This window comes from Lucilia cuprina, chromosome 5 (genome assembly GCF_022045245.1).
Source record: "Lucilia cuprina isolate Lc7/37 chromosome 5, ASM2204524v1, whole genome shotgun sequence".
NCBI classification, from domain to species: domain Eukaryota; kingdom Metazoa; phylum Arthropoda; class Insecta; order Diptera; family Calliphoridae; genus Lucilia; species Lucilia cuprina.
This window is the reverse complement of record NC_060953.1, coordinates 19,245,095-19,261,451: the sequence shown is the minus strand read 5'-3', so window position 1 is coordinate 19,261,451 and position 16,357 is coordinate 19,245,095. Positions and strand designations below refer to the sequence as shown.

The following is a 16,357-nucleotide window of genomic DNA, read 5'->3' as shown; positions in this document are numbered from 1 at the left end:
CAAATGTTTGCAATTTTGGTATATTTGTTGTTTACCTTATATCAAAATATTAAACAATATTAACTTAGAATCTATTTTATACAAAGACAATAATACATAAATTAACATGATGCGTACAATGCTATCACCTTCTAAAAGTGAATAATTTTATTCGTAACATCAGCACCAAATTGTCTACTTTTCTGTATCAAACTATTAATAACTCTCATTTTAAGAAATATAGAAATGCTATAGTTTTGTTATATATTTTAAAATTTCATTAATTTTACACTTCTTTTTTAGTAAATAGTTTCTTTTAATTTGTCTAGTCTATACAACTCACAATTTTAGAAATCGTTATTATTACCAAAATAAAAATTTTTTCTGACTTAAGATTTTAAATATCTTACACAGTTATATTAAATTGTCATTAATTATTGTAAATTTTAGAAATATTTTACGCACTAATGAGTTAGAAATCTGTTAATGATAAAAAACAAATGCAAAAACCCTGTCTATAATTGCTACTAATATTAATTATCATAATTGAATGACGAAGACGAATAGTAGCTTAACCATTATATTTAACAACTTCTCTTTCTTTTATTTTCTATTTTAAACTGCAAATGTATGTCTGCCACTTTCACTTTATCCATTAATTGTATCAATTACTAGCTTATCGACTATTTAGAATCAATAATATATTTTAACTAAAATTTATTTGAAAAGATTTAGAAAAAATGTAAAAAAATTAACAAAAATATTTTCGTTTATATTTTTTATTATATCTAAAGTTTGGAATATTATACTGAATTACTCTACTTTCTAAACATCATATCCTTTACTCAAGTTGCGCCATAAAAAGGTGCATATCCATACGCAGACCATTGATTTCCTTCAAAGAGTAAAGTTAGAAAGACAGAGAAGCAAAACACTACATCAAGAAAGAAAGTAAAAAGAATATAGTTAAAGGCGATAGATGAGTGGAAACATATCTATTTTCGAAGGGATTACAACCCTGAAGTTTTACTAAGTTATTACTCTAAACAATAAAAAAATGTAAGAGAAAATCTATCGCTTGGAGCCCTCTTATGAATTAAATACAAAAATTCTTATATGTGAAAAACTATTAGAGCTGGAATCTTCAAATTTTACATGAACTTTTAGAGAATAACGGGAGGACTTTCAATGGGGTCTTAGCACCTCCCATATGAATACAAAATTTCGTTCAACTGATAAACTAAAGGCACTAGATTCTTTTAATTTTGCACAAAGAACTTTATTATTCATTTGAACATTTTCGAGAAAAAAGGGTGGACTTTCTTATGGGGGAGGCTTGGACCCCCCATATGAATAGAAAAATTCGTATATCTGATAAAATATTAGAGCAAGAATCTTCAAATTTTACATGAAGAACTTTGACATTAGTGTGGACATTTAATGAATAGCCGGCGGATTTTTATTGGACACACTGGGTATAGCTAGTTTATAAATAAATATATGTCACTGTTTTATTTTTTAAACTTTAGAATATGATATCTCGTTGTTGTTGTAACAGCTAAAACTATAAAATAATCTAATTGGTGGGCTCTACATCAATATTTAGGCCTAAAAATTGGGCTACTTCAGCTGGATGTGTCCATAAATCCATTTGACAGAGTGAAGTAGGGTTGGCTTAGCATTTGAATATGTGGTGGGTGACATGAGGGCCCTGACCACATGCATGACATTCGTTGGGAACGTCACGTCTATACATGACCAGTAGGCATTGAGCCTGTTGCTCCATCCCGATATTAGTTGTGCCAGAAATGCTCTTGTTTTCCGCGGCAGGTTTTCTTCCGTGTCTGCTATGGGCGACCTCCAAGTACGAAATTCATGCGGTATACTGCAACCGTTTAATTTATGTCGTCGCTATAATGTCGTTCAAAGCAGCCGAATACGAGGACTGGTCCAATGGATTCTGCACATATGTGAATATTTTTCCTCGTATATACGAAGATCCTTGCTTCCCGTTACAGTCCTTAGGGCAGCTTTTTGTTTCTAAACTGGGTATCACTAGCGAAGGTGACCACACTGGAACAGCATAATTAACCACTGACCGACCAATCGTTTTATATGTAGCCAACAAGGTTTCTTTATCTATACGCTGCCGGCTAGCGCTTTGAAGACCTTGTTGAGGAAGTAAAGAGGCTACCAAATGTGACCCCCAATATTTTTGGGTGGATTTTGGGCTCCATCGACCACAATACCAAGGTTTAGGTTTAATTCCTTCGTCCAGGTGGTAAAAAGTGTTGTTGACGACTTCGCTGGTGATAATTGCATGTATCGTTAATTGATATCTCGTTAATATTGTGTGATTGTCACTGTTGTAATCACTCTAGATTTCAATTCAACACTTGACAATCATTTAGAAAAATATACATTGGTTTCTGGTTTTCGATATTCTTCAATTTTTTAACCTGTGTTATTAATCTACGAATATAAGTTTTGATCTTTGGAGCAAGTTCTGTTTTTGGAAAACCTTTATGTTCTTTTTGACTATACAAATGTGTGCGTAAAAAATTGTTGGTGTTTGTATAACCTCGTAGCTTTGGATATAAATGCTTCACACATACTTTCACATACTATAAAGCTCAAAGTTATTCACAAAAAGGCAAAACTTCATTAACAATATTCATATTAGAAATAATTTTTGATTAACTAATTTAAATCTTAAACTTCAAATCAAAAACCCGCTTTTAAAACCTTTTAAATACGCCAACTTTGAAACCTCCAATTCATACATTAAACATTTGATAGATTTATCTAAAAAAAGAAAAGCTTAGACTAAACTACTAAAAGAAATTGTATGTTGATAATATTGTTTACTATGCGAGTACATACTTGCTATCTGTTTTTGTACATTGCTATGGTATGAAAGTGCGTTATTATTATTATTATTTTTCTATTACGAATGTTATACATTTTAAAATAACCAACGTACTGTAAAGTCTTCTTTTTATTGTTTTATTTTTTGTTTCTTTCGTTTTCACCTAATAACCGTTAACTTTAAGTTGGCTTTAATTATAATTTATTGTTAAATCTTAATTGTACGTTTTGTTTTAGCTATTTTTGTTATTGTTGCAATATAAATATTATTTTTTACAATAGCATTCATTTTATTTAATAACATTTTGTTTTTGCTCTTCTTGTTTGTACTCATATTCGAGTTTATTTTTATTGTTTCTTTTGCAGAAATGAATGTCGGTAGTAAAAGCGCTAATAAAGAAATAACAAGCAGTAGAGATAACAAAAACGATGACGAAGAACTAAGTAGTGGATCAGCACGGCAAGAAGCAACTACAACAAGCGTAAAGACTAAAACGGCAGCCACAAACGCAGACAATAGTAATAGTGAAAAAGAAGCACACTTTTCATACGATCATGGTGATGGTGATGAGTCAACATCTTCAAATGGTAATACAACAATGACAAACTCTATGAAACAGTCGTGCGCCTTTACCATAGACAATTTCAATGATAAGGAATGTGATGCTGCTGCCCAGGCTGCCAAATATAAAAGTATGATGGAACGTTTTCAAAGTCGTCATCGACGTGGTGCCTCTATGTCCAAACTGGAAAATGAGAATGATTCATCAGCATCGACAACGAAAGCACAGACACCTACACGTCTAACAAGTTCACAGTCGTCAGCACTATTAACGTCGAGATCAACAGGTCGTAATTCACAGGCCCACAATGATAACAATTCATTGGAGTCTGATACTTCTGCCACACAAAAGGTATTTTATTTAATGTATAAAATAAAACAATTAATTTAATTATACGAGTTATTCAGTTATTTATAGCATATAGTAATACATTTGTGAATATAATTTTCAATATGATAAGTTTTGTTAAAATTAAACTTTTTCTTTGATTGCGTTTCGACTTAAATATTTCATGATTATGATCTAAACCTTATAAGCAAACTAACACAAGTTAAAATTTTTAATATAAATTACTACATACATACTTTTTCTAATTTATTGTTTAGTTTATTGAATTTTTAGCTTATTTGTTATTTCCATTAAAATCTGGTTAAATGCAGTCATTATTTTTTATTTAGCAATAGAGATCTAAAACAGGTTGAACCCATTTGTAGACAATTTCAATTACAAATTAAGTTGAATATACATAGATGATTTAAATTAGAGCTTAATGTGACTAATACTACATAGTATTTGTACTGTAAACATAAAGAGATTTTATAAAATATATATTTTTAAAACAATGACGAATTTGTTTGTTTCAATGTACATATCGTAATATATATATTCGAAAATACTAAATATGGAAATAAATGTTTATTTGTTATATCATTTTAGGTGAAGTTGCGTGTACGAGATCGTAGCACCTCACGTGTGCGTGATGCATCAAAACGTCACAGCTGGTCGCCACGTTCAAGTACAAACGAAAGCAATTTACAAAGTCCACAATCCAATACGGCGTCAACAACAACTTCCAATACATCACAATCTGCAATGCGTAAATCTACAAAAACTGCTAACAAGCCACCACCCATACAAGTACCCAAGGGTGCATCAAATTTAGTAGCAAATCGTACACAATTTACCCCTCGTTCTACAGCCATGCAATTGGCTTTAAAACAAGTGGATTTTATGTGCCCTCAACCTCCTTTGGCCGATTTTAAACATCTCAATGCTGATGCTGACGATATCAGCGAAGCGGGAACTTATACATTAGATGGTGACAACTATACAGAAGAACAGAAAGATCTCATGAACATTGATAAAAACGGACAACCCATAGTGGACAATCCGCGTAGAACAAAAAGCCGTCCAAAGCAATTGGATGCTTTAACACCAACACCTAGAACACAGGGTACTGTTGAATCAAAACGCTCGAATAACGTCTTAGAAGTTAATTACTATCATGAAGCTGAAGCTTTGGAACAACGACAACGGACTAGTAATTCAACATCAGATCTAATAATGGGTTCTCATCAATCGGCTGGAGCTTATTTGGAGAAAATTAAATCTCGTGTGTTGCGCAACATGAATGCCACAAAACAAATGGACATTAAACAAGACGTTTTGAAATCTTCTCACAGTCAACCGACCGATGATGAGGATGTTGATCCTGATTTGGGCTGTTTTACAAGTGTCACAACAAGTGGTGTATTGGCCAAACAAAGAACACTAGATGCTCGACCCAAACTATCACGACATAGTGGTTTGTCAACATCTCAAATTGATAGTTCGGAGTATGTAAGTAATGAAACAAAATTGAAAAGCTCTGGCACACCAGCATCTCTAGCCGGTGGCTTTACGGATCTTCAAAAGGCCGAATATCGGCTGAATGTATTTACAAACCAGAAAGATGCTTCACAGAAATTTGCAGCTACTAGAAACCTTATAGAAACACCACCGGAAACTCCAACTGGTCCACAACCAACTTCAAAACTGAGTGAAGTTGCCGTATTGCAGACGGCTCAAACTAAACACGATTGGATACAGGAATGGGCGCGCAATGCCCGTGCTCGTAGTTTGGCGAATGATCGACATGTTAGTGTAGGTGTACGACAAGCCAATCAGGATATGCTAATGACACGGTCATACACTTGCGCTGACACGGGAAACGAGTCCTTGACAGACGATAGCCTATACAGTGCTCACAGTAAACAATTCAATGCGAAATTGAATCGATCACTAGCAGAACGATTGCGTTTGGCGGGAAATGGTTCCGGAGAATGTGATTACGCCAGTGATCCTTCTCTTACTACATCGACTTCATATTCGAAGCCTCCTAAGAGCCCTACAAAGATACCTTCACCATTGCATTCACTTGGCAGAGCACGCAGTGCCAGTCGTACAAGAGCCTCCCTACAAAATATTTTACCAGCTGATGATGAAGATTACCTGCAACAAACAGCTGCTGCAATAAATAACCTTCAACAAAGTCTTTCCCGTAAGAATTCTCTCAAATCTCCATCGCATTCAGCTTCTCCACGTGCTCATTCAGCACGCTCACATATCATTTATTCACCAGAGGGCACAGGAGTTGACAGTAGCCCACAGCATAGTTTGAATGCCCAACGTCAAAGACAAGCAGCACAGAATTTAATGACCAGCAGCATAAACGAACAGCAGTTGCAAATGTTAACTAGTGGCGAGTATTTATTGCGACAAATGAGAATGCGTAAGAACTCATTTGACGGTAACTTGGCCGGCTCTGGTTCACCCCATAGAAGAGTATTACAAGGTGGTGGACCTCCACAAGTGCAATCACCCACTACTCCTACAGCTCCAGATGATCAATCTTCACCTTTGAGAAGATCTAGTTCATTTTCTGCACGTGTTGCAGCTACTCAAAGAGCCGGACGTCCAAACTTTCAAAATCTTTACACGCCACCAGCAGCCCGACACAGTTATGGTCTTAGTGTGGCCCCACAACATCATCAGCAATTACAAGCGATGCAAGCAATTAAGAAATCAGCGAGTAGTAATAATTTTGGTCATGTATACAGCGATTACGATGACAATTTACAGTATTATATAAACGACGAAGATGATCAGAATGACATGGATGAAGAATATTACTCGAGCGGTGCAGAGGACAATGTCGAACCCGAATACTACCATGATCAACAGGACCAATCAGAGATTGAGAATAGTGTGCCCCTATCTAACACTAGATACAATAAAGCTTTATTGATGCGTATTGAACGCAGCAAACAAAGGGTGGCCGGCAAACCACAGTCAGCTCCGCCTACAAAGCCATCGACCGCTTTAGCTGCTACAGCTGGTGGAGTTATGGCGTGTCCTAACACACCCGAATTGCCCAGAAGAAACGTTAAAAGTGCTACGACCCGGTCCAGTGTCACATCACAACGCCAGTCAATGCCGAGAGATACTAGTCTAAGTCGTCTGGCTCAGCAAGTTCCAAGCTCATTGGCATCTGCCAAAAAGCAACTTTTACAAACTGCTGCCAATGTACCATCCACTACAACAACACAGCGTTCCACATCTAGTCAAAGAGCTACGCCTCGTTATCTGGATATATCGAAATATAAACCCGCCCAAAGTAATCAATTTTTACGTAAAAACGATGCCAAAAGTACACTTAAGCAACCTTCAAATGATATTATGAAACGCAGTCCTAGTAGTTCCTCTATGGGTTTGTCGCGTGCAGATCCATCACGGGCCAGTAATCGTTCAGTACGCTCAGCGACATCTGTTATGACTACTAGCGGTACTTCATTGGGTGGTGGTGGTAGAGCTTCGTCTGCCGTAAGAAGAGATGCCTCAGGTAAGAATTATATAAAATTCTGAAAAGGTACTTAAAACTTATCGCTTTTATTTGTACATTAACAAAAGTGAGCAAACAAAAAGAAGCTGAAATGGCCATGTGGAAGCGAAGATCTAAATACGATCCCATGAAAGCAGCTGCTGAGGATCGACGCAAAAAGGAGGAGGCCAAACGTGTAGTACAGGCTCAGCAATTAGGCGTTGTTAGTATGCCATCTGAGAGGTAAGTTTTTCACTTTTGTTTAAAACAAATTGATTTCAGTTTTATTACATTCTTGTTTTGAAACTCAGGTTAAGGAATTTTTCAAAATTGTTAAAAAAAAGGTTTTGGGTTAAACTAACTTTTCTTTTTGAAATCTAATTGGCATAATGACTAATTATATAGAAATACTTACATAAAAATATCGATCTAGCAAACAATTATTAGTTTATAAACAAAATATACTTACAAATATATTTTATAAAAAGAAATTAGTAGTTACAGTAGATACACAAATCAAAAGTATCTTTTCAATATTTGGGAAAATTTCTTTCAATGTGGTTTACAAAAATTTATTAATTTATATTACTGGATAAATTGATTTATGTTTCTGCAGTAAAAGGTAATTGTCTAACATTTTTATATAATAATATGGAAACTAATTAATTAAAACTTTGAAAGGTATAGAAAATTAGTAAAACTAAGTAATTAGTTAGATCTACGATGAAATCATGAATTTTAAGAAAAACACAAAACAACTAAGAGCATTTTATTTATAAAATAATTAAAATTTGTGATTTCAATCATTATGTGGAATTAATATATTAGCTATAGTTACATATTTGTACAACAATATTTAGATACATTTTTCATTACATCGTTATAAATATGTAGAATGACAAGTTTTTAAATAAAAGCTTGACCCAGATAGTGAGATTTTCTTAAAGACTTCTTATTTATTAAAATGATTATGTCTTTGGAAAGTTATATTAATTGAATTTAAATAAAAGAATATATATTGAATATTTCGCTCCTTTTTAGAGAAATCTTAATATAAACATATCGTCAGTATGTTGACCTGTTAAAATAAATTTTCTTAAGACTGCAGATATCTTCGAGATATAAATCTGCAAATACTACATTAAATTAAAAATAAATTTATCTCATAACACTTTAACTTGTCTGCCGCACTCAACTTTATATTGTTAAAATTTTTCATAAATATCGGATCAGAACATTTAAAAATATCGAAATTTGTAAATGTTTTTACTATCTTAAAACTTTAAAAAGTTTTCCTAAAAAGTACAAAAAACAACTTATGTACTTTTGCCCGTTTACCACAGAAATATACTAAAATTATATTAAGTATTTCATTTCAAGTGACCCAACTTTTGAAACCGATGTCTTCCAATAAGGATGAAATTTGCACGAATATTTATACAATAGATAGTAGCTTATCCTTAACTGTCTTAGTTACAGTGGGTGAAATTTCGACATTTTTGCCGAACACGTCGTACACCCAGTTCAAAAGTAATTCAACATAATTTTTTTTAAATTCTGAAATATAAAAAATGCGTTTATTTTCAACAGGTTACAACAACTGATATTTTTTGAAGAGATAAACAAGAATCTTTTAAATTTCACAGTGGTGCCCCATACAAAACAACAGAAAATCTCATTGTTTGTTATCAAAACAACGCATGTTTTATAAAAAAAAATGAAATTAATGAAAACTAAAATTTAAAACAAAAACTATATATTTTTAAGTTGCTTTGTTTATAAGTTACTTAAGTGTACTTTTGGCATCGTTTTTACGTAAAAATTGATTACATTGGGCGGGTTTATAATTTGATATATCCAGATAACGAGGCGTAGCTCTATGACTAGATGTGGAACGCTGTGTTGTTGCAGCGGATGGTACGTTGGCAGCAGTTTGTAAATTGCTTTTTGGCAGATGCCAATGAGCTTAGAACTTACTGAGCCAGACGACTTAGACTAGTATCTCTCGGCATTGACTGGCTAATAAACTAAATAGTAGTTATCACACGATCGAAAGATATTGGTTTCAAAGGTTGAGTCACTTGACATCTATGTATAAGAAAAGTTAAAAAAAAAATATATACTAATTATTCCTTTAGAGAACATTAGAATCCAAATAAAATTAATATTTTAAATGGCAAAATTACTACCATATTATAATGATTTTCCTTTATTTATTTTTCAATTGCTTTTGAAAATATTAGTGGACATGTTTTTGTTAAAGGAAATTTTTTTAGCCGCGTATTCATAAACGGTTTAATTTAGAAATTTTGTATGGAAAAAGGGCTTTATAAAAAATAAACGATTAATAGCTTTACGAATACGAGGATATATTCTACAAATGTTTTAAAAACACATATTTACATATTTTCAATAACAAATACACTATAAGTTTTTTATTTATTTAAAAATCCCTTATTAACTCTCTATTCATCAATATCCGTTTAAAATAATAATAATAACTTTTTTATATATACTTTATTTATCATTTATTTAAAAAAATCTATGTTGTATCCTAGATTGACAATACTAAAAATTAGATTGCGAGCGAAACGATGATTATTAAGAAAACATGTTATTAATTTTATTTCGTGGTAAATGTTATTTTTTTTAATATACAATATTTTTTATTTATTTTATTTTTGTTTGTTTTTCTTTATTCTCTTAAAAATACATAATATATATTTTAGCCTCCAATTAGCAGCACACACTACTTTATCATAGATATATCATTATTGTTCGCTAGATCGAAAGATATAATTTGTATATGTATTAATAAGACAGATTTTTACACATTCAGTTGCAATAAGTAGTTTTATTTATAATAGTAATTTTTATCTTATTTTTTTAATTATATCTAATTTTATTTTTTATTACAATAAACAATAAATAATAAGGTAGAATCAGTAGAAAAGTACGTTTCCAATTTTACATGCCTTGAATTGTCATAAAAAAAAATTAAAGAATATGAAGAAAAACATCAAATAAAAAGTATTGAAAAATTTTTATGATGAATTTAAAATTGAATAATTCGAATCAAAAAGATTGTAAAAGCAATAAAAATCAAAAACAGGATACAAAAGTGTGGAATGCTGCTTGCATGTGCCATGGTTTTTATTTAAAGATTTTGAAGTTTTTCTCTTTTGATTTTTTTTGACTTAACAAGGCAGAGAATTGACAACTATCCCTACTGATTCTACCTTTCTATTTTTTTAAGAATTTATTTATATTTTTTTAAGAATTTATTTATAATTTTTTTTTTGTATTTGTTTATGTTTTTTTTACACAAAACTACACTGAGCAAAAACTACAATTACAATTTACATTACACAATTTCTATATATGTTTTTTTTTATATTTTCAACTATTTTTTTATATAGACAATCAAGATCTCTATATCGTCGTGGCCAATTATGACTAGAAGGGTTACTTGTAACAGATCTTTAAATGTGTTAACATAGAAAGCATAAAACTAAACGATTTAAATATCTAGAATCATAAATATGTACACACATCTTAGTTGTGTATATTTTCTCCATAGATTTAATGTAAACGACTATTATTATTATAACTCTACTCTACTCTATACTAACAACAAAAAACAACAATTGAAACAACGAATAAATGAATATAAAACGAAATGATACAAAAAAAAAATAAAATATGCTTTTAAACGGTGATTGTAACACTAAATATTATTGCAATTTTCAATTTTAGTGTTTTTTTATTATTAATTAACCGTATTTATATTAAATTTAAAGAAATAAACAAATAAAAACAAATAACACATTATCATTTAAATGACATTTTAAATGGTAAATGAAGTGCAATTACGATTTTTATGATTTCTCATTTTGACGCCATCTAAATATTATCTATTATCCATCCACTGTTTACTCTCGTACGAATATCAAATAAAAGTAATTATTAATGCTGTTTTCTTTGTTAATTTCTTATTTATTTATGTTTATTTGAATGTTACTACTTACTATTCTACTTCTTCTATCTAGTATTATTAAATAAACAAAATGTGTTGTTGTTTTGTTAAACAGTTTAATTAGAAATTAACTAAAACTCATTTTCATGATTAAAAACATTTGTAAATTTCATCAAATGAAATCATTTGCAATATCATATTAATAGTTATAATTAACGCTTTATTAACGGTTATGAGAAAAACAAATTAGTACATTTTTTAAGATCTAATTGTTTGGACTTTTCTTTTTACTAAAATTAATTAATTGTTCTGATCACGTCTTTTCCTTATTAATTATCATACGCCAGCTAAAGAATTGCAAAACTATTGATTAGACCGTACCACTGTCATTAGTCTGCAAATAAGTAGACAAAATATTCTCATTTAAAAATGTGTAAATAAAAATAAATTGCATTAAATAGACTAAAATCTAAAGATTTTTATGGCGCCAAAACATGTTTTTTTTGCGCTTCACATATTTCTGTGATGTATTTGCGAAGGTACTGCGAATCAGAAGCAGCGCACCAATACATTTCCGTACAGAATTGGGCCCTGGATCTCGGTCATACTGTAAATATTCCAACCTCAAGTCGGTAGACATCCGCTACGTCTTTACAACATCTAGGTTAACCAAAGAATGAATACCGCTTATTTCTGAATGAGATATGGAGACATTCCAGAATAACGCTGGACCCAGGAGAATGGGCCGCGAGTACAATAACTTCTGCAAAATGAGCAGGAAAGGAGATTATATCTCATATCATATACAATCTCCTTTGCTTTGTCTCATCTCCTCAGCCACATTTGCTGAAAATAAGAAATAGACTTATCCCTACGGTACAAAACCCGATAATCTTAGGGGTTGTCTTTAGCAACCACCTTCACTTCTCTTCGCCGTTCCCACGACAATTGGATCTTTGCTCCGGAACGACCCGAGTCATACTCGGCCAAAGATTGTCAACCCAGCGACAGCTGTATCAACCGAAAGTTTTTTCCCCAGGAAAGAACTATCGGCCACAGTCGAACTGTTACAACAACAACTTCTCTTCGCCCTCCACGAAATAAAGTCCTAAAAGCACTCGCTGACATGTTCTGGGGCATGGATAAGGAGACAATCACTGCGACATATAATACTCTATTCTTAATAACGCTTCCCCAATATAGACCTCTTATCTCAGGGACACACAATGGCGAGTACTGCAGACATGTGTCACGAGGAAACCAGAATGCTGTCTGTAAAGCAACAGAATGTTTTGCTAGTTAAACAATTCCTGGTGGCATTCCATCAGCCATTTCAACCATAAAATTTTCGGTTGGAATTTGGCCAGACATTCGGCGTTATATTACAGACATCTAGGACTTCATCCCATCTAACGTAAACAGGCATTGCACCAAACGGTGGTCATAGAAGCCATTAATGGTTACAAAAGCGCAAATAAAGTCTTAAATCAACATCCACCCACGATTTCGGCTTGTTAGAGGCAATTACCCAGGCAAACTGGTTCTACACTCGGACAGTTACAGTGCACCTTGTTAATTGTTCCCATAAGCCCTCTAACTGAACTCTCATAGAGCTATGGTTAAGACCGACTGAGGTGACACAATTTTCCCAGCTTACAATAACAACCAATAATAATTGAACAGTTTCAGGAAAGAACATTCAGTCACAGCCAATCTGTTGCAACAACAACCAACATTAATTGGGCTCCAATAAATACAAAGTCAAGATTAACGTTTAATTAAACAATATTTCTTTAAATACCACAAAGTTTAAACTGAAACTTTGTAAATATGTTTACCTTTAGATTAAAATTTATGAATTTTAATCGGCGCTTTATTTTTAAGTAAAAAACTAGCACTTAAACTGAGTCAGATTCTTAGGCCGGGTTTCTTACTCCTCAGTTAAACTAGGCTTAACTTGCTGTTAGATTAAACTCGGAACAAATTTAGGCGGACTTTAACCGATGATTGTGTTTTTTAGTTTTAGATTTAAGTTCAGTTAACTTTGTTAGTATTGCCAACATTTCACTCAAAAACATAAACAATGAACAGCGGTCTTTTGCAAACAATACTTTTGTAAAATGGAAAATTTTGGAAAAATGATAAATAAACATTTAAAACAATAATAAATAAAACAAAACAAATCAAAAGATTGCAATATACTTAAAATATTAAGTTTTTGTTCTTCCGAAATCATTGTTTTATTGTTTTTGTTAATTATGTTTTCTCACTTATAACTTCAGTTTAATTGGCCAATTACACTCAGTTAAACTAAGATAATAAGTAACTTTACTGATAACTGAAAAACACGAAACATATATTTAACCCGGTTTAACCAAAGAATGAAGATTATCTCTAAAAATCCGCCCTTACTCATTAAGGAATATAGTTTTAGACCTCAAGAGAAAATACAACAAAACTTATGGAAACTTAACTTAATTCTCAGAAAGGTAGATTAAAGTAGTAAACAGCAAAGGCGTTCAATGAATGAAAATTAAAAATTTTCAATAAAAGTCCAAATTTTCATCAAGAAGTAATTGTATAATTTCTTAATTTTTGTTTATCATTAGAAATTTGAAAACATTTTTTTGTAATGTAAAAAGGCATAGATTTGTAAAATTATTTTTATAAATTAAAGTTAATTAATAGTTAATAACATTAACAAAGTTTCAATTAAAAATGGGTGCAATTCATTAGAATGTTGGTCAAAGTCATATAAATACTAACACAACTGCTTAAATAAACATACATACAATGCATACTACAATAAAATAATATTTAACAATAGAAAATTTACATACATCTATTTAATAAAATACTAACACTGAACGTAATAGTTAGAAATAACACCCAAACACTATAAACATTTCTTATATATATATATATAATCAACTGAACCATTTAACTTTGAATTCACAGAATTCGATACATGCAGTTAAAAATCAAGAACATTTTTATTATTAAAATTCTGTTTGTGCCTTGTTTTGAATGATTATTTAATATTTTTAAACTTTATGGCAGCTAAGTTGTTAAATAAAAATTAAATATTTTTTTTATATTTTTCTTATTCTCTTTAAAAACAAACAAAACAACAATAACAGCGAACGATCTTTGGAACAACAATGGTCAATTGAAGAGACTGGAGATTTTGACGAAGATGACTGTGTTTAAATTAAATAAAATTCCTGTTATAACTTAACAATCGCTTAACAATTTCAGCAATGCGATAATATTACGAAACAAAGAAAAATAATTAAATGTTTTCCTTTTTAATTTTTGTATAGAGTCAAACAACGTGATATAGCTTACCTTAAAAAACAAAGAACTTTAATTAAATTATTTAAGAATTTACATTTATTGAGCAAAAAAAAAAAAAACAAAACAAAAACATACCAATAAATCATAAGAGTGCATTCGTATGATTTTATTTTATCATTTTTATTGTTAAAAAAAAGAAATGAAAAACAAAAAGAAAAGTAAATATTGAAAATACTAAAGAAAATTGTCCTACAACTACTACTAATTATAATAAATAATTAAATAATAAAATATAAAATAATGCAAGCGTTTAAGTAGTTATATACATTTCTCCATTTCTTTTTTTATTATTATTATGTGTATGATGTATGATTATTTTAAATATTTTTCTAATGATGAGTATGTACTATCTACAATATACATATAATAGAATAGAATATAATAGATTATATATATTTTGTATAATTATATTTGATTTTTCAATACAAGTTGTTTTATTATATACATCTATTTTAATCTATAATGAATATACTACCAAGCCACTAAAAAGAAAAAACTCTATATTTAGAGTTTTAATTAAAAGAAAATTAAATTAAAACTTTATGCTTTAAAATATACATTTGAAATAAAATTAATTACAATTTATTAAATATTATTAATAATGATAATAATTGTAGTATATTAAACAACATTGTATTCTTTAATTGATTTATTAATTATAAATTGCTAAAGCAAGTTAAACATGAAAACAAAAACCTATGTTGTGAAATTAAATTTAATTTAGAATTATTATTTTATTTTACATTATTAATATGTATGTGTATATTTTTAAAAACAAATAAAATCTATTTAGTAATATCAAATACAATTGGTACTAATACTCAAAAAAATATATATATAAAGAAACAAAAACTAAAACTAACTTAACTCCATATTATATCTATAAATTAAATAAAGAAAAAATCTATATAAATATTAAAAGAAACAAAATATGTAATCATTATTATTATTAGATATTTGTAAAAGTTTGCATGATGCAACTAAGAAAAGAACAAAATTCTTTATAAATGTTTAAATTAAAAGAAAATGGAATTGTTTATTTTACTTTAGTTTCATCTGGTTTTAAAAAAAAAATCATTTAATTAACGACTGAGTTTAAAAAGGGATCATTGATATTGGTGACATCAAAAACATATACATATACGAAACTAAATTTGTTAAAAATACATATGAAAAAATTTGAAATTTCATTTTGAAAATTAGGAAACGAATTTTAAACCAAATTGTAGGGATTGCTTACTTTCTAACTATTTAGTAGTAGTCGTAGTATTATTAAAATTTGGTTGTTTTTAAATTATGAACAATAAATTCGAATATATCATTATTACATAAAAAATTAAATAATCTGTTTTATTTGAAATTTATGAAAGTTTTATTTTGAATTCTAGGGTTGTCATTCTTATAAAAATTATTCGATTAATAGAGGAAAAAATTGTTTTCTTCGAACGAAATTTCCAAATTTAGAATAAAGAATAATTCGAACAATTTTTGTCGAATAATCGAATATTTGAATAAAATTTTACTGTTACTTTTTACTCATATTTTCGATTACGTTTCCGCATTCAGCTACGCAACGATCGAAAAAAGGTATTCCAACAAAAAACTGAATCGTAAGAAGAACCAATTCCATTTCGTTTCAGTTCTTTACGAACGTGTGTATTCTGCATTATGATCGTATCTAAGTTTTTGTAAGTTGTTGTTTATGTGGCGGAGAGTCGAATCGAAATGCAGAATACCAAAGTTGCCAAATGGAGA

The 16,357-nt window shown here is 30.3% G+C and overlaps 1 protein-coding gene across 7 annotated transcripts in view; it reads left to right on the top strand.

Annotated features, from left to right (window-relative positions):
* Positions 1-15,938, top strand: part of LOC111684082 — a 30,582-nt gene extending 14,644 nt beyond the window's left edge. For 6 of the 7 annotated variants that reach the window (XM_046953039.1, XM_046953037.1, XM_046953038.1 and 3 more), the window contains exons 3-6: positions 3,214-3,761; positions 4,347-7,290; positions 7,359-7,512; positions 14,386-15,938. In XM_046953039.1, coding sequence (XP_046808995.1) covers positions 3,214-3,761; positions 4,347-7,290; positions 7,359-7,512; positions 14,386-14,455 — 3,716 coding nt within the window. In that variant the 3' untranslated portion in view covers positions 14,456-15,938. Of the gene's footprint in view, positions 1-3,213; positions 3,762-4,346; positions 7,291-7,358; positions 7,513-10,688; positions 10,976-14,385 lie in introns of those variants that run through there. The other variant, XM_046953041.1, reaches the window with a different exon arrangement.
* Positions 15,939-16,357: the final 419 nt, after the last annotated feature.